The 27613-nt window shown below is 42.7% G+C and overlaps 1 protein-coding gene across 2 annotated transcripts in view; it reads left to right on the top strand.

Moving 5' to 3' along the window:
- Positions 1-20374, top strand: part of FBLN5 (fibulin 5) — a 272407-nt gene extending 252033 nt beyond the window's left edge. For both annotated transcript variants that reach the window (XM_086937681.1, XM_086937680.1), the window contains exon 11: positions 19824-20374. In XM_086937681.1, the coding sequence (XP_086793807.1) occupies positions 19824-19985 (162 nt within the window). In that variant the 3' untranslated portion in view covers positions 19986-20374. The remainder of the gene's footprint in view (positions 1-19823) is intronic.
- The last annotated feature ends 7239 nt before the right edge of the window (positions 20375-27613 follow it).

Here is a 27613-nt window from a genome sequence, read left to right as displayed (position 1 = left end):
CACCCATCCAAGGAAGAGGAGAGTCCCTTAAAAAAGGCAAAATAAGTGCCGAGGTGGAGCCCTAAGAGGAAGGTACAGATTATCATTTCTAAGGACAGTTGATGAGCCGGTTAGATTAACAAGTGGGGTGAGGGAGAACTGAAGCACGATCACAACTAGATCACAATATGAAGCAAGGGCACTGGGAAGGTACGGAGGATGTTTCGATGCAGTGAATAAACCCCAATTTCATGAGAGGTAGATGTTCAACTCTAAGAACATGCCCTAATAGAGAGATGGAGATCAAAAACACCAACTAGATCCTCGAATAGGGTTTTGGTTCTAAGTGTGCTACCTACTCCACTCAAGTCCACAGGTGAGGAACAACACCAACATTTAAACTATGATAAAATAAGTTGCTATATATAATTTTGGTTTGTTAACAAGGAGAGATACTAAAATTACAATAGCAGCTATTACAAGTAGATGCACTGAATTTAATGTGTTAAGTACTACCATTCAAAATAGTGTCCCTTAATGTTAGAGGGCTAACTACCCCCAATTATAGACATAAAATGTAAAACTATAAATAAAGTATATTGTACAGATAGGAGTTCTAGGTTGTATATTAAATATCTGAATCCAACTAAATCACTATGAGCGTGCGTTCATAGTAGCACGCGCACATAGGAGCCCAGGCCCTCACCCACCCAACGGTGGCATGCTTCATCATCAGGCAGTGCTCTTTGGTGGGCCAGTGCTGCAGTGCCCAACGGACCCTGCTAAGGGCCAGTTTGCCAGGACTCTTTTATCGCCAATCAGGTGGTAAGAATACTACTCAAGTTCCTCAAATGTTGAAAGACACTTTCAACGGAGTGGTAAGATTGGCGATGATAAAATTAAATATTGACTTCTAATGACCTCATTTATTTGTATTTGGAGTTGGTAGCAATTTTATGTAAACAACGCATAGGCAAGAAGAAAGCATATGTAGTCAGAGATGCAGAGGGACGATTTGTAAAAAATCTACATGCAGGTTAGGCACATGTCAGTTACCCTCATAAACAGTTATGCACCCAACACTGCCATGACAAATTTCTGCAAGCCATTAGAAACAAACTTATGGATGTCACAACAGGTAGGGTAATCTTAGTAGGGACTATAACCTGACATTGGACCCCTAACCTTGATAGGTCCACCAAGTAAAAATCATCTTCTGGAGTGGCCTTTAACTTGTTTACCGTGGCGGGATATTCGCCGCGGTGCGGGCGTTCTGAACGCCAAGGGTCGTGCGCAGCACCAGGGAGGGAGGGCTTGCGTTGGCCGCTGGCCGATGCGAGCACAGAACGGGCTAAAAGCCTTTGTTGACTGATGCTAGACTTGGGGTTAGAAGATGTGTGGTACTCCATACACCCGAGGGACAAAGACTTCTGTTTCTTTTCACATGTCCACAGTACCTACTCCCAATTATACAAAATCTTCCAATTCTTAATATGTAGTCTACACATTGCAGGTATATCCTCCATCTCCATATCAGGCCATGGACATGTTTAAATTACCTAGGAATAGAGCCTGAACAGACACACTAGAACGCTTTTGCACATTAATCCAGTACTAACATATACAAGTAAAATGTGTTCAACACAACTTGCTGTGAACCCTTCAAAGTGACCCTATAAGGAGACAGAATTGCAATGATGGCTGCCAGGAGAAGGGAAAGAAATCTAATCAAAGACAAGATGACTGAAGAGTTGATAGAATGTGAAAAGCTAGATGAATAGAAACCATTGTCCCTTTACTGTCGAAAAGTAGCTGCCATAAGGGAACAGCTAAATGTTGTCAGAACAAATAGAGTTGAAATGACCATTTCAAGATTATGTTAAACTTTTGTTTGTAGAGCAATGAGATAGGGATCCTATTAGTATCACAATTAGCATCTCAAAGGTCCAAGAGGCACATAAAAAAATTAATTAGTTTGAGGTAAACCAGCACAAAGAGAAGCAGAAAAAAAGAACCCTTTTGATCCTTCTTCCAACAGCTATATACAGAAGTCCCAGAAGCTAATGCGAACATTGAGAGAGTTGTTAAAAACGATGAGATCCTTAAGTACATATACTGGAGTGACATAGTGGAATATCCCACCGACCTCTCTGAGATCCGAACAGCAGTAAAGGAAATGTCCTACAACAAGACACCAGGACCGGATGATTTCTCTCTCCTATTTTATTAAAAGCATTTCGTTTTACCTTTTAGTTCTATAGACTGGTTGTGAGGCCCAACGCCCTTCATGAGAGAGGCAGACATCATTCTTATCCATATGACAGAAAAGCCCCTGAGTAGTTAGTACTCAGCCTTCTGCCCCATAGCACTAATCTTGATCTAGATTTTGAGATATTCCCAAAACTTTTTGCAAAAAGATTAGTTAGACTAATGTCATACAAGTTGAGCTTCATCAATAGCAGATAAGGGAGCGATCATGGAGAAAGCATATTGCAAACATATACCACCTGTCTTTGTAAGCTTATGCACAGAAGAGGTGTTCACTAGGGTCATCTAGAAATGCTATAAAAGTAACTGGACCGGGACACGGAAAGATGGGTTGGAAAATGGCACACTACAAGACCCCATAAGGTAGAGTGACACATAAGGTCCTATTAACCCTAACCAAACTGCAGATTTATTTACTGGCAGGTTAAGTGGTATTGTCGGACTTTAAAAGGGTTCAGGGTTTAAATTAACTTCAATAAGTCAGAGGTCTTCAGCTTAACTCTCTTGACTGATGAGGTCCAACAAAGTGCGGCCTTCACCTACCCACTTGTGTAGAGAATGGTATAAAGCTAACTGGCCTAAGCTGAAAAGGAAGGGGAAAAGAGACCTCAAATACGTGGACCTCATAATATATACCTTGGCTCCATCATATCCCCCTTCTTAACATGAATATAGTACCTGCTCACTATCTCTCTTGAAGACTTTGCCAGTAGCCATTCAGAAAAATAAATAATATAACTTGAGAAAGAAAGTAAGTCTTTTGTCTGAACCAGAGGCAGATCCAGAGTAAATGCTAAAATATTAAAAGCACCAGAGGAGAGAGGAAGACTGGCATGTCCTGATCTTGTTGTTTACTACAGGGCAGTTCACCTAAGAAAAATGGTGGAATGTACCACGAGATTGAAAAGAAGTGCATCAGCATGGTAGAAGCTGTAGCGATATTTTAAGATGGGATCTTCCCAGGCTAGCTAAACCCCAGGGGCCTTGTAACACCTACATATCTATACCAGCATGGAACGATTTTGGCAATCTGGGATAAGGCGACACTTGATGGAAGACTGATATTGCTCCCTTGTCCCATGACAACCCCTCATTCACCCGAGAAATAAACAAAGAGACATTTAACCCCTCCCATGCTGTTGACGAACCCCAGCCGTCACGCCCCGCGGTGGGCATGTGCTGATGACGGCTGGGGTTCGTCACGGCCCGCCCTGTTCTTTTGTTTACCGCACAGCGGTAAAATGGCGGCCGCAGCGAAAGGGTTAAACAATGGAAAATAGGATAATGTCATACTCTTTCTGACAGATTTGTCCAGGTGAGATAAAAACGTTCAAGCAATGTAAGAAAGACTTTAAGACCACAGAGAGCGGTAGGTTAAACTATCTACACTTAAGACTCTGACTCCACAGCCACAAGTAAAGCCAGGAATAACATGAGCCCTAGCCCCCACTCAAGATGGCTCTGAGCAGCCATCTCGTTGCGCTCAGAGCCCGGAACGAGATGGGCCCCAAGCTCCACCAAACACAGCAGTGCGCCCGCCTAGAGGCTGGCTGAACAGCCAGGGGCTGGGTTAAATCAACCTGTCTATCTTGAGCTCTACTCTTTTTAAGTAGACGGGACCTGGGAGCATGCCATTGACAGGCATTGGTTCGGGGACTGTCCAACTGGAACTCCATTCCTTTGTGTCGTCACAGTTGTGGAGATGTGGGAAGGATTTAGCTGCTACATGCATCTCCAGAGTGCGAGTAAACATGGAAAAGGGACATTGTCGTGCTCGGCCACCTGCAAGTCTTTACCTATGAGTCTTCACATTTGCTCATGCCGAAAATGTCTTAAACGTATAGTGTAATGTTTGTACACTCACATTTGTACCTCTTCTGAGGTATGCTCGAAGCAATATGATTTTAGCATGTCTCATTTATTTTAACCTTTCTGCATTGTCTCAGGCAATGAGTTCCATGCCCAGAGAAGACGTAGCTCTGGTTTTCATGGAAACCTGCTCCGGGCCTGGCTTGTTACAATGTATTTGTCTGGCACAGAATCATCACCGTCTCTGAAGAGGAGCAAACTAAGAAGTGTTGGAGTGGGCCATTTGTATTACTGTATCATTGTATTTGTATACCATATTCTATTCTATTCTGCAAGTATTATATTGCACATGGCTACCCAAAGGCCTCGCAGGGTTCGAGCAGTCAACATATTAATTAGTTCATAAACAGAACTATAATTATAAAGCCACGTTTTCAGGGCCTTATGGAATGAGCGCTCTTTGGAAAGCCGATGCAATTCAAGGGGAGGAGTGTTCCAAAGTTTGGGGGCCTGATGAGAAAATGAACAGCCACTCCAGCGAGACCTGCTAAATTTGGGGACATGCAATCAGTGTGCTAAGGAAGATCTGAGAGACCTTTCGGGGATGTAGGGAGTAGCAAGTAGTCTTAGTATGATGGGACTTTCCCTGTGGAGTGACCTGTGCAGAATGCACACGGACTTAAAATGGACTCTCTTCTCAATTGGGAGCCAATGGAGGTCCTTCAAGGCCCTTTTTGCATATTATAGTATTAATGTTTCTGTGTTCGAATTTTCAACTTGTCTGAGACAACGCTCAGCAGTCTATGCCAAAACAGCCTGCTGTGCGCTGCCCTTTGTAACTGCTGTTATCCTATGTGGTCCTTGAGCTGTTCTTCCTAATATAATTGGATTTAACATGAAGTGTCAACAAGTTAATATCCCAATATGTTCACTACAAGCAGCAGCTCTCAAGAGTACATTTTGAAAGTGCATGCTGCTGTGTGCCCTCAGGACCTATGCCCAGGCAAGTTCTCTGTGCCAAAATGCCCCCTGTGACCCCAGAAAATCGAGGGCTGCTTTTATTAACAACTTGTTGTGCCACCGCCTGCCTCACCCAATTTATTTAGCTGCATTCAGCACTCACAGCTGCCAGCCTCAGGGGAATCTAGGAGTTGTTTTAAGGTGACTTATTGAACTTTCTTTTTGATACAATCTTTTCGCAAGGGCGGTCGCAGAGTTGAAAAAACAAACCTGCTGCGGCCAGTGCTGCACTCAGCCTCTGGCACACATGTACTGGGCCCAGCCCTGCGGAGCGGATTTTGTCTCTGCCACCTTGAATCGTGGGCTGCTGTCTCTTGGCCCAGCTGGTGCCGCTGGTCCCAGCTATCATAGTTCCACCAGCCATGCAGGTGACTGGATCGGCTGGTGCATGGGCACTCTTCAGCCCGGGTCAACATGGACTTCACTGCCAGTGGTCGAAGTGGGCGGGATTGGAAGGGCACGGCGTGCCCCTACTTATTTTATTAAACAGATTCCATTCCCCTACTTTTTCTTTTCAAAACTGTGTCCTGGGATGGCAGAGATAGCAAAGGCATTCAGATACGGCTCAGCTTGCTTTCGTGGATGTTCGGGGATTGGAGGATAAGGAAAAGGACTCTGTCTCTTCCTTACTGTCCAGAGAAGACACGGACAATGTCCTTTTCTTTTCTGTGCTGGCAGCTGCCCCCCCCCCTCTTTCTATTAGTCCATCTCTTACTGTCTTGCTACTCGCTTACTGAAAACCGTGACTTGAAGAAAGGGTCCATAACCTCTTTCCTTCTTTCATTTAGTTGCTTCCATGTGAAATTGATCTAAAAAAGAAAAACACTCTTACGGGAAATGCCCTTTTTCTGACATTTTTCTATTCCAAAGTGCAACCTCGGGATGGAGAGAAATAAAAGGTTTTAAATATGAAAAATAAATACATAACTAAATGAAGCAAGACAGAGTGGTTGCAAAGTGGCCAGATTGGTTTTATTTAGATCCAAACGCATCAGCCTCACTTTACAGACTTTGCAGTGAAGAGCTACTTTCGTTTTCTCGTTTTTGTTTGAACAGCATTGTTGTCCCCAGGTGGGGAAGTGCACCATTCCTGGATGTATTACAATACCTGGTTGATGGGTGGATTGGAAAACAAAATGTGTACCATGGCTCTGTGTTTATGGATGTGATCTTTTTAAACCAAACTGCTTACGTTTTGTAAGGATATAAGCAATGGACATTGAAACGGTTCCCTTCAGGGCCCTGTAGTCATGTCCTTAACTTTTCAGGTAAAGCCACTTGTTGATTTCTGAATAGTGAGTGAGATATCGTTAAGGTAACCATGTTGTTTCTGCTTACATTTCACATGCTTTACTTAATCTTGCATCCCCTATGAGTGTTTGCTTTTACTTTATTTATTTTTAGGTAGCATATTACTCTTATCAAGTGCATAATTTGAATTGAGCAACATCCAAGTGTTTATAGCAGGGCACAATTAGGTTGTAGCTGAAGGCAGTGCGAGTTTCTCTCAGTGGGGCAGTATGGTGTTCAGTGGGGGAGAGAATGTGGCACTATGGCCAGAGCTGTCAAATTTGGAACTGGGGAACCGGATTCAGCCTTCATGACCAGTCCACCAGGCCACTCCACTGAGGGAGCATATTCCCATGCTAGACCTTAGAAGGCCCTACTAGACCTAGGCCTGATGTCTTAGCACAAGCAGGTGTACCCTAGTGGTGTCAATTGTGGGCTAACCTTGGAGGCCTGCCCACCACAATCCATACTGAAGTTCAACTCCAGTCTTGCGGGCAGGCCTATGAAGAAGCACACCCTAGAGCAACAGTGATCCAGTCATTGTGACTCTGTCACTGAGGTCACATGAACCTTGAGCAGGTTGGGGCAGTGCGAACGGTGTGACTGCACTGGGTACCTATTTCGGGTGGGTGCATAGTGTTTGCAAGTATATTATGGTTTTAAAAAAATGTGTTGCCTCCTTCCTGGCATCCATCAATTTTCAACAACAATAAAAATGTCATGATAACTTTGATGATTAATGTTCTTCCCAGAGAGAGATCGGAGTTTTGTGTTGGAAGGGTTGACTCCTGGAAAGTTAGCGCAGAGGGTTTATGTGCCTTCTGCAAAGAACATGTACCATGCAGATCACAAAGTGCACATAATGTTAACTACGTTAGTAGGTTACTGCTTTTGTCAGAGAGATCCTTCTGTTACTTGCAGTTTATAAGTTAAAATCCTAACATAGAATAGTGTGCTATTAAACAATACTGCCTACTAGTATGGATGTCATGTGGCTTCTACACCTTGTAGTCCTTTGTCTTATGTAACATTTCCTATACAGTGATTTACTCATGTATAAATGATTGTCTCTGTGTAGTGTGTGTGATGTAAAGTGCTCTGACACCGTACACTGGTATGAGTGGCGCTGTAATTCAAATTGAATGCATCTGATAAAGAGTGTGGTTAGGGAGACTTGAGGGGGACTGTTAAAGGGTGGTAGTAAGGGAGTCCGAGGCATAGATGATCATTGGGGGCACCAACAAACATTGTTGCACAAAGCGCCACCAGCACTGAAGCCAGTCCTGCCCACGAGACCAGTCCGTCTCATCCATTGGTACCTCCATTGGCCTTGTTTCAGAAGTAGTAGCTGCAACTCACGAGTGGTCGGCAATGCAGGATTTGCACGCACACCAAACTACGTTTGCAAACTTCACAATCTCTCTGCTTCATGCACAAGCCCTTTTAACATGTGCTACATGCTCTGGAGCCACTGGAATTATGCAGCATTGGGGGACAAAATGATGCCGCAGTGTTGACTAAATTATGCAACAAAAAAAAGGCAGCCGCATAATGCAATATATTTTCTTATACTTTATTATTTAGACATTTTTACACATGTTAAGTCTCTGCAAAGATTCAGCCTCATTAGTATCAGTATAACATACAAATTCAGCAGCGATAAAGGTGATCAGTCAACCTTTGCAAAGGGCCGTCCACTTAGCAGCAACTCAAGTCACGTTTTTTTAGTAACTTTTTATCAGTTTGAGCTACAAAAATGATTAGTTAAAAGTATAAGATTATGCAGTTGATCATGTATTATGTGGCAAATATGGCAGAGCCATAATTATATGGAAAAAATTTGCAAACTAGGATATTTTGTTATTCATGTTTGACCTGCTTTTGTGGAAGAAGGGAGGAGAAGTGCTAATGAGAAAAACAGCATGGCTTGGAGTCAAATAGCTTGTGATTCCACTTTTAAGCGTATTTGGGACATTGTGTGATTGGAAATATATCCCACTTTGTGAATGTATTTAAGTGCCAATAACTCCTATTAAACCTTAAATAATCAAGTGTATCCATTGGTTGAATTAAATAACACAATAAGGTGTAACTGGTCGGTGAAATGCCAAATAAATACAAAAAATTGGGCTACACAGCACATTCTGGCCACACCTCGACTCCGCCCACTGATCCAATCCTTGCGTTATCCCCGCCCTCGGAGTCTCCGCCCTCAGTTCCCCTACTTTTGTTCCCCCACTTCGACCACTGTTCACTGCGCTGTACAGAACGGCACTCCTGTCCTGCAGCTCTCACTAACTTTGGCAGCTTACTCACTGACTGTCACTAAAAGGCTCTGGTCAGTGCAGGCTTCCCAGCAGCAGGATGTTTTCATTTCAAATTCCTGCAGCAGCTCCCCTGCTCCCCCAAGAATTGTTGCTACCGCTGCAGAATGGATAAGTAAAGGGCCTCCATGACTCCTCCTGCTCCGGGGCTGCGCCGTTCATGCTGAGAGCGGGTGCCGAGTGTCTGAAGGTGCAGGGCACAGCTCTGACGACAGTGTGCCATGCCATGCCATGCCTTCTCACCATGACTTCAATCTATAGCTGCAGATGGGTCAGCTTCATCTCTGACACTGTGCCAGCCTGCCCTCTCCGGACCGGTCACTTACTCCTGTCTCCGGCACATTACAACACTGTCAGAGCAGCTGCCTGCAGTGAGTGACTCCACAGACTGTAGCTACAGGTACCAGCCCGAGGCAGCAGGCAGTATTTACCTAGCACTGTTTGTGCCTCCTTCCATAAGTCAAAGATAATGTGGTGATTAATGTTCCTAATGGATGAAGATCATTTTTGTCTATTGCAAGTTTTGACTCACAAGCAGCACAGAGGGTTACTGTACCTGCTGAAAAGAATGTGTATTCTGCATATCACCGAATACTATTTGATGTTAATAGTTCAGTGGGTAACTGCTTTTGTCACAGAGATACTTTTGTTACTTACAATTTATAAATTACAATCATAATTTACACAGTGACTTAAAAATGTCATCAAAGAAATCAGCTGCATGTAAAGTGCTTAGTATAGGTTGCAATGATATATCCCCACCAACTCCTGTCTTTCATTATCCTAATGTTGCTGAAAGTTAGTTTGGGTAGACATGCATTCTCTTTAGTAAACTAACCTCAACAACCGTGGTATGTTTTTAAATCCTGAGTTTGTGCTTCTCCAAACCAAATATTATTAAAATATGGTGACTACTAGCATGGATGACGTGATTCATACACATTGTAATCCTCATTTTTTAAAATAACATTTCCTAATATAAAATAACCACAAATAATTAATTGTGTCTGTATAATGTGTATGTGATGTAAAGTGCTCTGACACCCTGCACTGGTATGAGCAGCACAATAAAACAAATGAAATGTTCGTGAGAGCAGGTCTATGGAGAGATGAGGGGCACTGGTGTAGGCTAAAGTGAGGGAATCTGTGAAAAAGGAAAAAAGAAGGTCATGGGGGAGGGGGAGCAAAAAAGATTGTTACCCCGGGCACCACCTGCCAAATGCCAGCTCTGAAAAAGTGAGTTCAGTGATGTCTATCACTGTGCTGTGTGACATTAATAGTTTTGTCCAGTTGGAAGGTGCTGTACCTGGTCTTGACTACATGTACCTGGTCTTGACTACATGTACATATGGATTGTAATAGTACATTTCTTATTTTTTAATGGAAGTGCAATCTCTAACATCGAGTAGGTATTTTTAAAATTAATTTAATTGTGTGTCTTTGTATTTCTACAAAGAAAGTTAATGAAGTATTACCTCCGAAAAACTTGTTTATTGTTTAATATCATGGTTACACAATTGCTTTACAGTTTAATGAGCTTACAAGGGCACTAGGTAAGTGTCCTTCTATTTCAACTACTTTGCAGCAGTTTCAAAATATTAGAATCTCTTGTTGCTTATTTGGTTGTCATTTCGAATATTTGTGTTTCCCAGGACTTCAGTGCTTAATTTTGCTCATGAGAAAATGTCACTCTAAGTGTCACACATTTGGTTGTTGAAAGTTACTCATAAGTACACTGAAACTATACAAAATGGCACACAAATGTAATCTGAAATCTTGGCAGCTATGCAGTTGTCCTCTGTGGGGCTAGCCTACATCCCATATTGAGCTCAGCAATAACTGTAGGAGCTCTGGCGGGTCTCCCTGTATTCCAGCACTAAGGCTGAATCAGTCCCACGATAATCCGAATTTGTGACTTGCATGTACCTCACTGGTTTCTGCAGCAAGAGCATTGACCCTTGTACTAAGTTACCTGCTTAGGCAGTCACAGAGCTCATTTTGTTTAGTTTGTCAGAGTGTGGCAAAAGAGCATGGTGTAATTAGCTTGAAGAAAGGCTCTTATAAAACCAAAGAGGATTGGGACTTGAGTTTCTCTTAAAATATTTGGGTGCCATTCTGAATAGATTGTACAGAGTTAATTCTGCATTTGGTTTAGCACTTTGTGTGTTTAGCTATATGTAAGCTGATCAGGCAAAGTGCTTGTTGTGGCTGTTATTTCTTTACCAGATGTGAAGATTAGGGTTTGGATAAATAAGTGGGTCTGATTATAATGTTTTATCTTTTAATAGAACTAAGCGGAAAGCAATGTGGCTGATAGGCTGTATATGTGGCTCGCATCTACACCTTCTTCAATGACTTCTGGTCAGGACTCCTGCCTCCTATCTTCCCTCTGGCACGTTGGGCTCTACTAGTACTATTTTGTTTCACCTCATCTACACTTTCTAGCTCTTCCCTCTTCTATCCGTCCATTATCCTTTTCAATCCAACTAACAGACTCACATGTCTGCTGCCCAAATTAACTCATACTTTCCTATACTAATTCACCACAAATCCTTATTGGGTTTCGGGGTGGCGTGCTATTTATAGAAAAGCACTTCGACACCTCCTCTGGGGTAGTAATCACTTTTTAAATACAGTTAAACTAAGCTCTTGTTTTTTATTAATTACGGATGTCCAGCAATTTCTACTATATAGACATATAGCTATATAGATATATAGGTTGGGGCTATTTAAATTCATAGCTGCCAGTTTTGACATAGGACTGACGGTTCTACTTTTGTCTTTTATTGTCAATCAGAGCATTTGTAGAAAGCTTATTGGTAGCTGCATTTGAACCTGACTTTTTGGACTTTCCCTGTCTAACAAGTGAAAATTCTATGGGCAATATACACAAGTAAGAGCACATTAGCAGCCAACTGTGTGCTTCACAAGTTTTAATTTTAAAAACAGGATTGTTTGAGGGATTTATGACTATCTTGTGTTCTGATTATGATTACAGAACACTGTTTGATTTGGATGCTACAACAAAGTCCTGTTTTAGTCTTTGAAGAGATATGGTTGGTTACCACCATGACTATTGAAACAATTTCTGCGAGGTCAGTTATTGGAAGTTTTATCTCTTTTAATGAGAGTATATCTTACTGGGCGTCACATACTTTTGGTGATTAGTGTTTTGTGTGCACTGTTTATGTGGAAGTTCTGGGTCTGTACTGTTGAATTTCTTGGTCTGTACTGTTCACAGTGTTTTTCCTTTATCTAAGAAAATTTTTCTTTTCTATTTGAAGAAAATGTCATCAGGCACGGTTATGGGGAAAATTCACAATCTTTTCTAATTTACTTGCAAGTCATTTTCTTGGGATCTCCTTTTTCTTTTCTCTACTGTTCTGACATCAAAGTAAACCCATTTGCAGGTTATGGGTTTGATATTTTTAGTTAGAATTTGGACATGTAAAATTCCGATATTTCGATATTAATAGCACATATGAATTTCTGTTATTGTTTTTACAGCATTGAGGAAGTCACTGGACGAAACAGGTGTCGGCTGTTCTTGTGCATTCTGATCAGGACCGTGTAATGCAACGATTTTTGTCAATATTTCTGTATTTACAATTGTTTTGAAATAGGGGTACACACAGTCCTGACGGAAATTGTTTCATATATATATATATATATATATATATATATATATATATATATATATATATATATATATATATATATATATATATAAAGAATATCTGCATTAATTAAAAGAAAGAAACTTTTGTACAGACTCATCTCTGTTGTATGCCTTTAAAATATTGAGTTTCGAGTTGTATGATACAAACTTATTAAGGTTATACATTGTTATCTATTTAACGTGTAGAGTGCCGGGGTGTAATAATGTTGTAACATATCTAACAGAGACTGTGTTTGGTCCCTCTGTGTCTGTGTACCCAAGGTAGTAGGGTATACTTTACCCTTAGTGGCACCGTTAGAATCTTGCCAACTGCCAGATATACACAGAGGTTTTTACCACACATCTGGTTGCCCATTCCACTTGTACATTTTTTTGAGGTGCGACTCCCAGAACACTACTACAGATTCTTGAATTGTAAACAATTTCTGCCCAAGGCTATGATGATCCTAAGAGAAGGAAAGGTATGTTATTTCTCCAGTATTAGGGGTGTCTTTCATAGATTCACATGCTTGAATATCCCCCGTCGTCGGAGTGGGAGTCCCACGGTAAATAAAATAGCAATAATATATACTATATATATATATATATATATGTAACATAAAACCTGAAATATGTAATAGAAAAAAGGCATAACAAGCCTACACATATTTCTACATAGGAATGCATGGAAAAGGAAAAAACCATTTGCAGTCTATCATTGTCATTATGTTGGTCCAAACTACAGCCAATCAGGCGCCAGCAACCCTCTAGAACCTTCTCCTCAGAGCTCAGCACCTCAGATTTTCTACCGCACGTCGTGTGAAGGGAGTCTCCCTGAGCTCTGCTCAGTTTTTTTCTTCAATTTTCTTCAATTTTCTTCAATTTCCTTCAATTTCTTCTTCTTAATATCACAGTTTTGTACTGTCTTCTTACATGAAGTCTACGTTCAGACCCTGTGTCACTTGTAGGAAACTGTGACCTTTTCCTGTGAACCCTCATGAAGAGTATATGGAAACACTCTGCTTGTCTCTGACATGGTAAGAGGAGAAGGGGTTGTTCTTGTGCTTAGACTGTACCCCCCTTCTGATGTGGGAGGAATTTTTGTTGTTTGTCCTGCACATTCACGTTTTAAGTGATGCTTCTCCTCTACTTCACCAGCTGAAGTAACATCACAATTAAGGGGTCTCTGGCCTTCTTTGAGTCTGCCTCCCACATCTACGCCCACGAGATTTACTCTCAGGCGTCTAGACTCACACTGCGCACTTTTCTACGTGAAAATGTGCCAGCTTCTCGACGATACGGTCTATGTATCCTCTGACGACAATCTTTGCCATCACTTTTGCTCTGCAGCGACAACGCCTCCAGGTATGCGTCGACGACAGTGAGGACAGTGCCCTCTTGTCGACTACAGGCTCGTAGACCACTGGGAGTTTTTGTCGATGGTAATTTCTTCGACAGTTGGCCTAGTCGACGGTAAGCTCGTCGACGGTAGGCTAGACTACGATATGTCCCGTCGACGGTGGCCTCGTCGATGGTGGCTCGTCGACGGTAGGCTCGTCGACGGTAGGCTCGTCAACGGTAGGCTCGTCGACGGTGGCTCGTTGACGGTAGGCTCGTCGACGGTGGCTCGTCGACGGTAGGCTCGTCTACGATATATGTCCCGTCGACGGTGGCCTCGTCGACGGTAGGCTCGTCGACGGTAGGCTCGTCGACGGTATGCTCGTCGACGGTAGGCTCGTCGACGGTGAGCTCGTCGACGGTAGGCTCGTCGACGGTATGCTCGTCGACGGTATGCTCGTCGACGGTGGCTCGTCGACGGTGGCTTGTCGACGGTAGGCTCGTCGGCGGTAGGCTCATCGACGGTGGCCTCGTCGACGGTAGGCTCGTCGACGATAGGCTCGTCGACGGTAGGCTCGTCGACGGTGAGCTCGTCGACGGTGGGCCCCGTAGACGACAGGCTCGTAGACGGTGAGCTCCGTAGACGGTGAGCTCCGTAGACGGTGAGCTCCGTAGACGATGAGCTCCGTAGACGGTGAGCTCCGTAGACGATGAGCTCCGTAGACGATGAGCTCTGTAGACGATGAGCTCCGTAGATGGAGAGCTCTGTAGATGCTGAGCTCTGTAGATGCTGAGCTCTGTAGACGGAGAGCTCCGTAGACGCTGAGCTCCGTAGACGCTGAGCTCCGTAGACGGTGAGCTCCGTAGACGGTGAGCTCCGTAGACGGTGAGCTCCGTAGACGGTGAGCTCTGTAGACAGTGAGCTCCATAGACGGTGAGCTCCGTAGACGGTAAGCTTCGTCAACATTCAGCCTCAACGCCAGTTGGCTTCGTTGACGGTTGACCCTGTCAACTATTGGAATCGTCGACGGTTGAGCCCGTCGACAGTTGGTTTCACACACGGTTGTCTTTTATGCACAATGTGTTTTGGTAGACGATTTATCTCGTCGACTGCAGCTTTCTGCTACATCCACGTGATGGCGTGGTGGCTTTTTACTCCTGCCTTTATATCTTCCTCTAAAAACTGGAGCTCTATTGCATTCACCTCCGGTGAATATTGGAGGTTTTCCCCTCCTTATGAAGAGAGCGGCGAATCGCTTTCCTTTTTTCCCCTCGTCCGGGGGAAACCACAAAAACAAGTTCGTTCAGTTCCTATCATAGACTTTATTTAGCAAGAAGGTGTTAGACTCATGCAGAGGTCAAACTCTGTGCCGGCGGTTTTTGTTTTTCACGCCTCGACAAGAAATGTGCAGCTCCCCACTATTCAGCCTACCCTGCCTCAGTCATTATTCAGGCGGCACAGCGATTATCTTGCAAGCCAGTTGGGCAAGTATGCCACCATATGTGCTCTGACATGTTGGCACCAGTAGCACTTATTCCAGAATCCTCCAAGCCTCACGCTTTGAAGATCCTGCAGGAGTGAGAGCGAGAGAGAAGTGCATCAGAAATGATACACTGTGAAGCGGACATTGCGTGTACAGGTGTTCCACAGCTCGCTATAGGGGCAGTCTGGGAAAGACAATTTTGCTTCAATGCTACGTCTTTCGCAAGGAGGTTCAGACTTCTATACTTCACTTGTTCTTTTGATTGAGGAGCCCTTCTGGCCAGCATGTTGATGAGGCAATGCAGACCATCTTAAAGGACACAGATACTGCCCGCACCTTCGGGATATAGAATCGCAGCCTTTTCGTGGTGCCGAGGACGTAGCTCCACGTCCTTTGTTTCAAGGGAGTTCCCTCCAGTATTGGCTCCTACAATCAAAATCAATTGCGTTACTCAAATCAAACGCAGTCACATAGGCACAGTACCAACAGGTCATACCTAGACTATCATCGTACAGCCTAGGCAAACTCTTCTAAGAAACAATGGATTACCGGGAACACACCTTTATTCCCTCCAAAAACTTCAGAGATCTAATATCTCACTTTTACTCCACTTGGTCAAAGGTGACAGAGGACCGTTGGGTTTTTAAACGTCATGCCCAAGGGCACACTTTAGAATTTGTCTAATTTCCCTCTTTCTACACCTCCAAAGGGACCTCCTCCTTCTCATCTACGGGTGTCGTTTTCACAAGTGTCTATATGGATACAAACAGGGACCGTCGGAGTGGTTCCGAATCTCCAACAGCGTTAGGGTTTACTCTCAGTTCCTCATCAACAAGCAAATGAGGAAAGTGTTGCATGATTTTAGATCTTTACGCAAACTTTACAAATGTTGTCCCTCAACAAAATCCTAAGTTCTTATGCCAGAACGAGTTTATAACTACTCTCAACCTCCAGGATGTCTATTTTCATGTGCCAATCCTTCCTAATCATAGGAAGTGGCTACGCTTTACAATAGGTACAGAACTTATTCAATAAAGGTCCTACCTCTTGGATTTAGGTCCGTTTCAAGTGTCTTTAAGTATATCCTTGCACCAGTGGCAGCCTATCTACGTCTGCAAGGCATACAAATTTCTCATTCCTGAGACAACTGTATAATAAGGGCTCGCTCTTATTTACAATCAGTCCAGCACACCCAAACTTGTCAGTCACTGTTTCAAGACCTGATTTTCAATAAATCATGACAAGTCACAACTAGTACTAGCTCCGATATCAACATTTCTCGGATCATCAATCAATACCAACCTAGCAAGGGTGTTTATCTCGCACGAACAACGGGCTTGCATCTCCCACTTGGTGGTTCTTCTACGTTGGTTTCAGGTCTCCAGTTCCTTTGTAGATCTCATTCAAATCAATCCTCGGATGCAAGAGGCCCCCCCCTTTTTGTTGGTGGGTCCAAGTAAGAAATTTGTAGAAGGGGTGTACGTTATTCCTTCCAGAAGTGCCAAATTACACAATCACCACAGACGCATCCCTTCGAGGGTTGAGGAGCATATCTCAAGGGCTGAAGGTTCAGCAGGGAATGGGAACCCTCAACAAAAGGGCTTAGCACATCAATCGGCTAGAGCTAGGTGCTATCTTCTTAGCCCTCAAATCCTTTCGTGTTATCATTCAAGGAGCCACAGTATTGGTTTGCACAGACAATACCTTACTTGCACAAACAAGGAAGAACGAGGTTGGTTCTTCTATCTCAGAAAGCCCAAGAGATAGGGGCTTGAGCAATATGGCACAGGATCAAACTCTTGGCTGTTCATGTGCCGGGAGTTGCAAATGTGCTGGCGGACACCCTCAGCAGGTCAACAGGTGTCCACCCATGAATAGGAACTGCATCAGCCAACGGCGGATCGAATGGACCTTTTGCGACAAAAAAAAAGAAAAAAAAAAGAGAACAGCTTATGCCTGTTTCTCTGCAAGCTGGCATCCCCACAGGGACTCGCAGGGGAAGGCGTTTTCGATAAACTAGTCTCAAATATATGCTTACGCCTTTTCTCCGGTACCATTGGTTCCGAGAATTCTCCGTCAGATGAACAAAGAGCCGTATCGTTTGATTCCCATCGCCCACAGGTGGCCTCGCCAATACTGATTCACCGAACTTCTTCTCCTCTCAGAGTACGATCCAATACAGTTTCGACCAATTCCAAATCTCCTCTCCATTCAGAATGGTCAAATTTGCCATCAGATCCGGCTTCTCTAAAATTAGCAGCTTGGTGTCTGAGCACCTTGTATTAGCTCATCTGACTATCTCGGCGGATTGTAAAGAGGTACTGGCTTACGCGAGAGCACCTACTAAAGACATACAGTCTTCAAAAATAAATAAATACATAAATAATAATCTGCATTTGGTGTTAATCTGCTGGGGTTTACCCATTTCTTGCAACGCCGGACCAGATATTACCTTTTTTCTTGCACCTGGCAAGATCAGGCTTATCTCATACAACGTTGAAGGTCTTTTTGGCAGCCATTTCAAGGTAACGTCAGGATGGGTCCATCTCTCTTTATTCTTCCAGAATACAACAGTTCTTTAAGGGACTACTCAGAATGTTTCCTCCTGTACGTCGTCCGCCTCCATCATGGCATTATAATGTAGTATTAGCGCAGCTCGTGCGCCACCCATTTGAGCCAATTTTTAGGATGTATTTCAATTTCCTAACATGCAACGTTTTTTCTCTTTGTTAGCATTAACTTCATCTAGAAGAGTCTGTGATGTTCAAGCTCTCATTGTCAATTCACCTTTCTTACGATTCACGCCCAATTCTGTAGTGCTACGTACAAGGGGTATGCCTAAAGGTGCCTTCGGATTTTCACCTGAAAGAACCAGTTATCTTAAAGACGTTTTTCCTAATCCACAATCCCCTGCGGAGAGGGCATTTACATACTCTTGACATCAGAAGATGTTTTAAATTTCTATTTGCAAGGACCTCTGTCATTATCAAATTCGATCAACTGTTTATTGCCTATGGAAATATACAGCTAGGACGAGCACATTCTTTAGACATAAAACGTTGTCTAAAATTCTACATTTCCAGAACAGCCCCTTTCCGTAAATCTGATCAGCTATTTATAGCATATGGACTGTTGCGAAAAGGGCATTCCGTGACTAAACAGACAGTGGCACGATGGCTCTCTGCAGCCATATCATTTTGCCATCAGCAGGCTGGCAGGCCTTTACCGAGTCCAGTTAAGGCACATTCTACAAGAGCGATGGCATCGTCCACTGCGTTGTTTGCTGGGGTGCCTCTACACCAGATTTGTCGAGCAGCGACATGGTCCAGCAGGCACACCTTTACCAGACATTATTGTTTGGAAGCTGTCAACGAAGCGGATACCGCAGTGGGGCAAGCAGTGCTTCGTCATCTTTTTCAATAAGGTGAGCCTCTGATCCCTCCTCCATTTCTTTCTGTGATTGCTATATGCTTTTCAGCTGTATGTTATTGTCTTAACTTTTGAGGATGTACTTTGCAATCTCAGCTCTAAGGAGGGTACTGCTATCTATTCTATTCAAGCATGTGAATCTATGAAAGACACCCCTAATACTGGAGAAGAACAATTGTTACTTACCTGTAAACAGGTGGTTCTCCAGTATTGGTGTCTTTCATAGATTCACATGCGACCCACCCTCCTCCCCTCAGAGGCTCTCTTCTCCTCATAGACTCTGTGGTCACTCTTGTGCTACGAAAATCTGAGGTGCTGAGCTCTGAGGAGAAGGTTCTAGAGGGTTGCTGGCACCTGATTGGCTGTAGTTTGGACCAACATAATGACAATGATAGACTGCAAATGGTTTTTTCCTTTTCCATGCATTCCTATGTAGAAATATGTGTAGGCTTGTTATGCCTTTTTTCTATTACATATTTCAGGCTTTATGTTACATATATATATATATATAGTATATATTATTGCTATTTTATTTACCGTGGGACTCCCACTCCGACGACGGGGGATATTCAAGCATGTGAATCTATGAAAGACACCAATACTGGAGAACCACCTGTTTACAGGTAAGTAACAATTGTTCTTTGTTCTTTTTTATTTAAACAAGTCATAGATATTAATATGGACTTATTTTTATCGGGTCCTTCTCCTGCCTAGCACAATTCATCTTGCATCATCATCATCATCATCTCCCAACAAACGCTCTCATAACACGCTGGGTACCAGTCACTTTTAGCACCTTTTCTCCCCAGTTCCACACTCCTCAGTGTTGGTCTATGGAAGTGTGTGTCACTCTGCGATTGGCCACACCATGTGTATGTGCTGCATGGCTAAAAACACTTATAGGCTCCCAAAGGCATGACCGATTGGCTACGCCAATGCTTACTAGGAATTGTGAACAATACGTCATCATACAGCCAGACCTAAAAAGGGACTAATTAAACTGAGTAGGTTGTTTTGGTCTGTATTTTTATGCTGAGAGGTAGAAGAGACGAGGGGTCTGATTTGGAGAGGTGTGTCTTAAAGCATTTCATGTGATAGAATGCAAACAGTTTATGGATTGATGTTCATGCAGCAGCAATACACAATTATGTAATACATGAAATGATACTCTTATTTTAAACGCCCAAGAAATTCATGCATGCTTCTGTGTGTTTTTGTTCACAGCAAACAGGCCCCATTAGTGCCACCCTGGTGATGACTCGTCCCATCAAGGGGCCTCGCGACATCACGCTGGACCTGGAAATGGTCACCGTCAACACCGTTGTCAACTTCCGAGGAAGCTCAGTCATCCGGCTGACGATATTTATCTCCCCTCACTCATTTTAAGTCAGGCATTTCTCCATTTTCTCCTTAAAATAAGAGACATTGTTCCGCTTTTGTTGAACTTTTTGTTCTATCAAAACCAGTCCCAACTCGGTAACTCAAAATTGAAAAACAGGAAACTACAAATTTTACGGTGGACATTGAACCAGAGGCCCTTGTTTGGAAGAGTCCTTTTCTTTGTCTCTTCCACAATGTCATTTTTGATGTAAGAGTCTCAGAAGATCCCTAAAGGTGTGTCATATTATACAAGTTGTTTTGAAATCTTTATACGTTTTTATTTCTTATAAAAAGCTTAATACCGATGTAGGTGGCGATAATTTTGAAATGTAAACGATGTTCAACAATAAAGGTGCCAGAGAAATAATGTGGAATAAATGAGATTTGGTACTGAATTGGTGAAAGCTTATTTTCGATCAGGGATTGAAACAGAAGGACAATGGTTCATTTTCCTCATCTACTTTAAATCCTTAGCTATGATCCATGGTGAGAAGTCTGGCCTGTCGCTGGAATCTGAAAATCTAATGTACAGGTTTACTAAGCTTTCCACAGCACTAGCATGACCCAAAGCAGCAGAAGAAATGATTTGTTTACCAATTCAAAAGGAGGTCTGTGTTGGAAATGTGCCTTTTTCACAGCACCAAATCCACAATTGTGCAGCTTTGTATGAAGGGTTCGTTTCTGGAGGCGGCTCTGCGCAAACATCCGTAGAAGGTAACCTGACCAGACTTTGCATACAAAATTCAAGACCTAGTCGAAGTAGATGCAAACAAGGGAGAATGCGTTGATTTCTCCCAGAAACAGATTCATTACATTTGTGCTGCAGTGCAAAGTCTACATCAATGAGTCAGACCATTATTCGGCTGTCTATGCATAGAAATTTGCACTAGAAAGGTCTGGGCCAAGGTTCAAGGCTATTTGTTGTGCAAAGCAGTCTGTTTGTGGGACAGCGTTGATGATGACTATTGTAGGTAAGATGACTCGTAGGCAATCATGGTTCTTCAATTCTTCTTTATTCCATCAAGTAGTAGGAAATACAGCGACACGAACACAGCTGCATCCTTCACCTTCCCCTTCAGCAACTGACTCCCTCCCACTACATTCTTCCAAGCATACATTCCACACATTCCACACAAGCATACACATACACGCGCCACACACATACACGCGCCACACACACACGAGACATACACGCGCACAACACTACATATATAACCAATACCACACACCCTCCTCCTCAAAAGCTTAAGTCACCACGAAAAGAATTACCCTAATTTGAAATCAGAAAACCGGACAGGCATCTTCCTTATTCTGTCACCACGGCGAAGGTTCTCACCTTCAACACCAACATTGGTACGAGATGATCCAACATCAACAACATCTCTCACACCATTTCCCATATCACAACTAGTACTACAACTACCCGTACTGCTAGTTAACGCTAACTCCTTTACTAGACCAAAATCATCACCTAACATATAACCATTACACGTCCCATCATCAACACCACCAGAACGTGCACCTACCACACCATTCCTCTCATTGCAAAAACTCAATTGCCGAAAATTCCACCTTTTACCATCTTCCAATTCCACAGCGCTACCAAACACCTTCATTACTCTCAAAGGTCTAGACCATACACTTTCACCTTTCAACACTTTTCTAGGATTCTTCACCCTAACCATCTGACCAATCTTAACTAAAGGCCAAACATGTTTGTTTCCATGATACTGCTGATTGCGATCTTGATACTTTTTGACTTCAGATCTGACTTCTTCATCAATATCCTTCCCATTACACTGCATTTTATCATTTCTTTTCCTCAACCACCAAGGAACCAAACCAGTAAATGGTTTCCTACCTCTCAAAATTTCAAAAGGTGTCTTCCCTGTAGCAGAATGCGGAGTCACACGATATGCGGTCAATCTTTCTTGTAGAGCTTTCCTCCAAGGTAAACCTGCACTCAATGCCAATTCGATCACTTCCTTAACCACCCTGTTGAAGCGCTCAACCTGACCATTACCCTCCGGGTGATATAGTGATGATTTGATGTGCTTAATGCCCATCACCACTAAAACTCTTCTATCTTCTGTGACACAAACTGGGGACCATTATCCGAAACCAAAACTTCTGGTACTCCTTCCCTTGAAAACACGTCCTCTAAAAACTCAATAACCACATCTGTAGTCATCCCACTCACCATTCTTACCTCGGGCCATTTCGAATAGTAATCAACTAGTACAATGGCATAACAATCCATAGACGATAAGGCTGAAAATGGCCCCATGAAGTCAATAGCTACTTTTTGCCACGGATATTCAGGTAACTCCACCATGGTTAAGGGCACACTTAATGGCTTTGCCACTTTATCACTAGTACCACAAATTTTGCAGTCCCTTACTAATCGATCCACCATGGAATCAACACCTGGCCACCAGAACCACTCCTTGACCCTCCTTTTTGAGCTGGACATACCACCATGTCCTGAATGACCTTTCTCAGCAATATTCTTCCTTAAACCAACTGGAGGCACAATTCTGTCGCCCCTTAAGACAATATTATTAACAATGCACAATTCATCTTTGATCTTTGAAAACGCAGCACACACACCACGTAAATTGGATTCTCTTGGCCAACCCTCAACTATAAAGCGTTTAACTTCTTTCAAAACCACATCTTTATCCATCTCACTCATCCAAGATGCCTCAGATACATTACTATCAGTATCCTTAACACCTATAAGAAAAACATTCTTAGTGGTAAACGCTATCTCACAATCAGTATTTGTTTTAACATCTGTCAAATCCACATTAGGTAGTCTTGACAAGCCATCCGCAACTACATTGTCTTTACCCGGAATATATTCTATGTCAAAACTGAACATCTGCAGCTTTGAAGCTAAACGAGCCAACCTTGGAGTTAAATTCTTCCCACCTTCAGGCCTTAAGATGTTCACCAATCGTTTATGATCAGTGCAAATTTTGAACTTCCTCCCCCACACATACATCCTGAATCTCTCAGCTGCCCATGAAGCAGCCAACAATTCTTTTTCTATTACAGAATAATTTAGTTCCGCTTTTGTTAATGTGCGTGAAGCATACGCTACAACCCATTTTTCAGATTTAACATGTTGAGAAAACACAGCACCAATTCCATACCCAGACGCATCCACAGATAAAATACATTCAGCAGTTGGCAAGAAAGGTTTCAGACATGGTGTCGTAACTATCTCTTTCATCACTTTCTCAAAACATGTTTTTTGTTGGTCACCCCATGTAAACATTACACCTCTTTTTAGCAGTGATCTCAAGGGTTCAACCTTTGAGGCATAATTTTCAATGAAACGTGAGTAAAATTCTGTCAGTCCCAGAAATGACATCAATTGTTCTCTACTTGTAGGTTCAGGAACAGCTAAAATAGCATCAACATGACTAACCTTAGGTCGAATACCATCTTTGGATATGACATGTCCTAAATACTCTACTTCGGACTTCCCAAACACACATTTTTCATTTTTAATAGTCAATCCACTCTTTTCTTAATGCATCTAGAACCGCATATAAACTTTTGTCATGACACTCCTTGTTCTTCCCATATATTAAAATGTCATCCTGAAACACTTTAGCATTTTCAATGCCTTGTAGGACCCTGCACATTTCCCTTTGAAAAACCGCAGATGCACTTGCAAGGCCAAACGGCATACGTTTATACCTAAACATTCCTTCTGTGGTAATGAAGGCAGTGCAGTGTTTAGAATCATCCTCTAATACAATTTGGTGATATGCACTCGTCAAATCTATCTTGGAAAACCAAGAAGATCCACCAACAGAAGATGTAAGCTCCTGCAAATTTGGAAGAGGAAATGTGTCAACCCAAATAGCTTCATTTAAACATCTTAGGTCGACACACAGGCGCAAATCGCTATTAGATTTAAGCGAAATCACGACTGGCGAAACCCAATCTGAACTTTCAACTGGTTCCACAATACCATCCTTGCATAATTTTTTAAGTATTTCACCCAATTTTTCTCTATAACTAATAGGTACGTTCCTAAGTTTTTGCCGAACAGGACATGCACCTTCTCTTAATATGATTCTGTGCTTGAAACCAACCATTTTACCAATCCCATTAGAAAACACATCGGGAAATTTTTCCTGGAGATTTGAATAACTATCCCTCTCAACACACTCATTCTGAATAGAATAAACAGGACAATCCAACCTAGGATCAATTTTCATACCTAAATCAAATATATGTGGCCACCCCAAAATAGTTGCACCTTTGTTAGCCACATAAATTTTGCCTTGGCATGAATTGTGTCCAAAACTTATTTTGGCTAGTATAAACCCTTCCAAAGGTATTTTGTGCCCAGTGTAACTTCCAGGATGAACATCAGGTCCCAATAATGACCTGTTGGGCCAAAGAGATTTAAACAGGTCCATGCCCATAATGGTATACCACGCACAAGAGTCTACCATAACCTTTACTTCTAGGCCATCAATGTTAACAAAGCATGATGGTAACTTTCTAACCTTACTCGTCCCTTTAATTGACTCATCATGTACACTGCATATCTCACCTACTACGTGAAAAGTATTGTCTTGGTTATCAAATTGAACACAATTAATGTCATCTTGCTCATCATCTTGTAGAAAATTGACCTTAGCTTTAAAGTTGCGACACACTCTAGTAAAATGTCCTTTTTTTTTACAATTAGTACATATTTTATCAAGAGCAGGACACCACTTATAGTTTGCTAAATGGGTAGAAGATCCGCATCTAAAACATGCAAACTTTTTCAGCTCATTACTTTTCTCAAAACTCTTTTCATTACTCTTCTTGTTAGGATAAGACGAATAATTAGTTGACTATTAAATTTGTGTTCAATGCCGCTGCATCCCGCTCGTCGCCATATATTGTAGGTAAGATGACTCGTAGGCAATCATGGTTCTTCAATTCTTCTTTATTCCATCAAGTAGTAGGAAATACAGCGACACGAACACAGCTGCATCCTTCACCTTCCCCTTCAGCAACTGACTCCCTCCCACTACATTCTTCCAAGCATACATTCCACATATTCCACACGTGCATACACATACAAGCGCCACACACATACACGCGCCACACACACACGAGACATACACGCGCACAACACTACATATATAACCAATACCACAACAACACCAACAGCAGGCCAGTCTTTGTAAGTATGACTCTGTGCTATTTGTCATTTGCGCAGCGCAGGGCTGTATATTTGTATGCTGCACTGCGTAGCAAGAAAACGTGGTAAATTTGGGCCTAATGGTTTCCAGTTCAGCATAAATTCTGTGTGGAAAGCAAGATTCTGAAGACCACTTCACAATAAATTCTATGCAGAAAGCCTGATTCTGAAGAAGTCCTGAAGGATATAAAAAGATTGATTTATGTTATACTTTATTAGTTTGTTGTATAATGCAATGTTCTCCGAAAGAGATGTCTTAGCACTGGTTCTGATGTGTTCCTTTCTTATGAAAGATGAATTCATTCAAAATAAGTGTCTCTTAAGAATTTTTTTGAAACCATATTTATTACTAATACTTCTTTTACCTAACAGTAAGGCATTCCTCAGGTCTGGCCCTAATTGGAGCGAGGGGAACCCATTTGTATAATTTTGTCTGTTTCTTGAACAGATTAAGGCCCAAATTTAGAGTTTTGTGGACGGGTTATTCTGCCACAAAGTGACAGTTATCCCGTCTGCGTTATTACAGGGGCATTATATCCTACAACGCTTGTAATGCAGCGGACATGATATCTATCACGGTATGAATGGGTCGCCAAACTTTAAATCAATATTTAAATTCCAAACCCAGATCTTTGTAGCTTCCAAGTATTTGTTGCAGCTAGCCGTTCCAGAATGGAGCTGTCCTGGTAGTTTAGTTTGGCATGCCTTTAAGGGGCATGGCCAAGGTGGTCTGCATGTGGCTGTCCCTTCTCTGCAACAGTACAGATGACATAAAAAAATCTGCACATGGGTGTGTCCAATGGCTGTAATAAATTGAAGAATGTCATCCATCACTTTATTGTGCACTCTTACACCGTTTCATTAAAGTATGGATTTCAATTGCTCCATTTCAACTGTGGCAGCGGGCAAAAACATCTGAAAAGGGTAGTTAAGGTTAAGGTCCACCATGTTATTTCTAGGTATACAAAATAGGCATGAATACAGTGGAAGGTGATTCTTTTGCAAACCCCTTTATCTACACCACTATTATTCAAAATGTAAGCAATTTATTTTGTCATCTCTACTTGGTATATATACCTGGGCGCTTGCATTCCTGTCCGTGAGCAAGGCATCCCAGCCGAAACGTTGGTCAAGAGGAAACAGGCGCTTAAGACTTTTTGAAATAAAGCCATTTTCCAGGTATTGGGCCTCACATTGTTGTGTCTCCAGTGTGCGGTTGTGGGCTGCTCCCTGCCCATGCAGTGAGGTCACCTTAAAGGGCTTGGGGCTCCGGAAACGGGGAAACGCTTTTGCTTCTTTTTAATACTAATTGAGGAGCCTAGCCCACACACGCCTCCGACCCACGAGGGAAAGCTACTTAGCAACAAGCATTTACAATGCAATCGTTTTGCCTTTGGAAAAGTTAGAGCTATTGGCATTGCTCATCACATTTCTTTTTTTTTATGTGTCAGGGAATAAGAGGTTGGTAACCTTATGAACGCTCCCTGTGCAGACTGTGCCGTCCCAACACCACGAACACCTCCACAAAACGTAACTGTTTGGGGGCGGGGTTTATAGGATCTGCACAAGATCTTGGTAGATGAAAAACGCTACATTTTTCATAATTACCTGGCAATAAAGCTGAATAGCAATGATGTCGAAAGAGAGGAGGATAAAGAAGTCGTCGAATGGATTGTAGTTACCTAAATACCACTCGGAAAAACAGTCCTGCACAGGATTCTGTCCTCGGAGGAGCGTTATAAGGGAAAGGAGGGAGGGGTGCAGAGGGCGTTAATAATCGTTTGGTGCTTTTTGTTCTGAGAAAAACGCTTCCTTTTTATGGGAAATTTCGGCAGCGTGGTCTCTGGAGCTAGAGCCTCGCACTTGGCGCCTCTGCTACGGTAGTCTCTGCGCGTTTCTTTCTACAGTACACTGCACATCATGTCTGTGCGTTTCTGCTCGGAGGGGTGGACTCCCGTTTCTTTCTCCAGACTTGCTTCCCCCAAAGATAACCCTCAAACAACTTGCGAGGTGCTCCAAGTGCAGATAGGTGTTAAGACCCCTCCCCACCTTACACTCATTCTCTGAGAAAGATGTTCTGGTTGCCAGAGCTGAGATGTGGGTGGGTGGAGGGGGTTCCTCTCTGAGAGGAGCTACCCCAGATTGCTTCCACGCATCATTTACCACCTCCTTGGCTGTCTGTTGATTAACAGAGGAGCCAGTCCCGTCAGCCCTTCGCCGGCATGACTGTATCCACCAAAATAGTATTTACAAGCAACGCGACCAAATATTTAAAGTAAAACTATAAATAAACCAGGCAAGCTTAGGGTGGGGAGGGGTGCGACAAAAGGCAATAACAAAAAAAGCCAAACAAACACAGCACTGGAAAGGCAGGGCAGGCCACATGGCATGGAATAAATCAAACGACCACCCA

The sequence above is a fragment of the Lissotriton vulgaris genome, chromosome 9 (assembly GCF_964263255.1).
Source record: "Lissotriton vulgaris chromosome 9, aLisVul1.2, whole genome shotgun sequence".
In the NCBI taxonomy this organism is placed as follows: domain Eukaryota; kingdom Metazoa; phylum Chordata; class Amphibia; order Caudata; family Salamandridae; genus Lissotriton; species Lissotriton vulgaris.
Note: the sequence above shows the minus strand (reverse complement) of the source record. Positions and strands in the feature narration are given on the sequence as shown.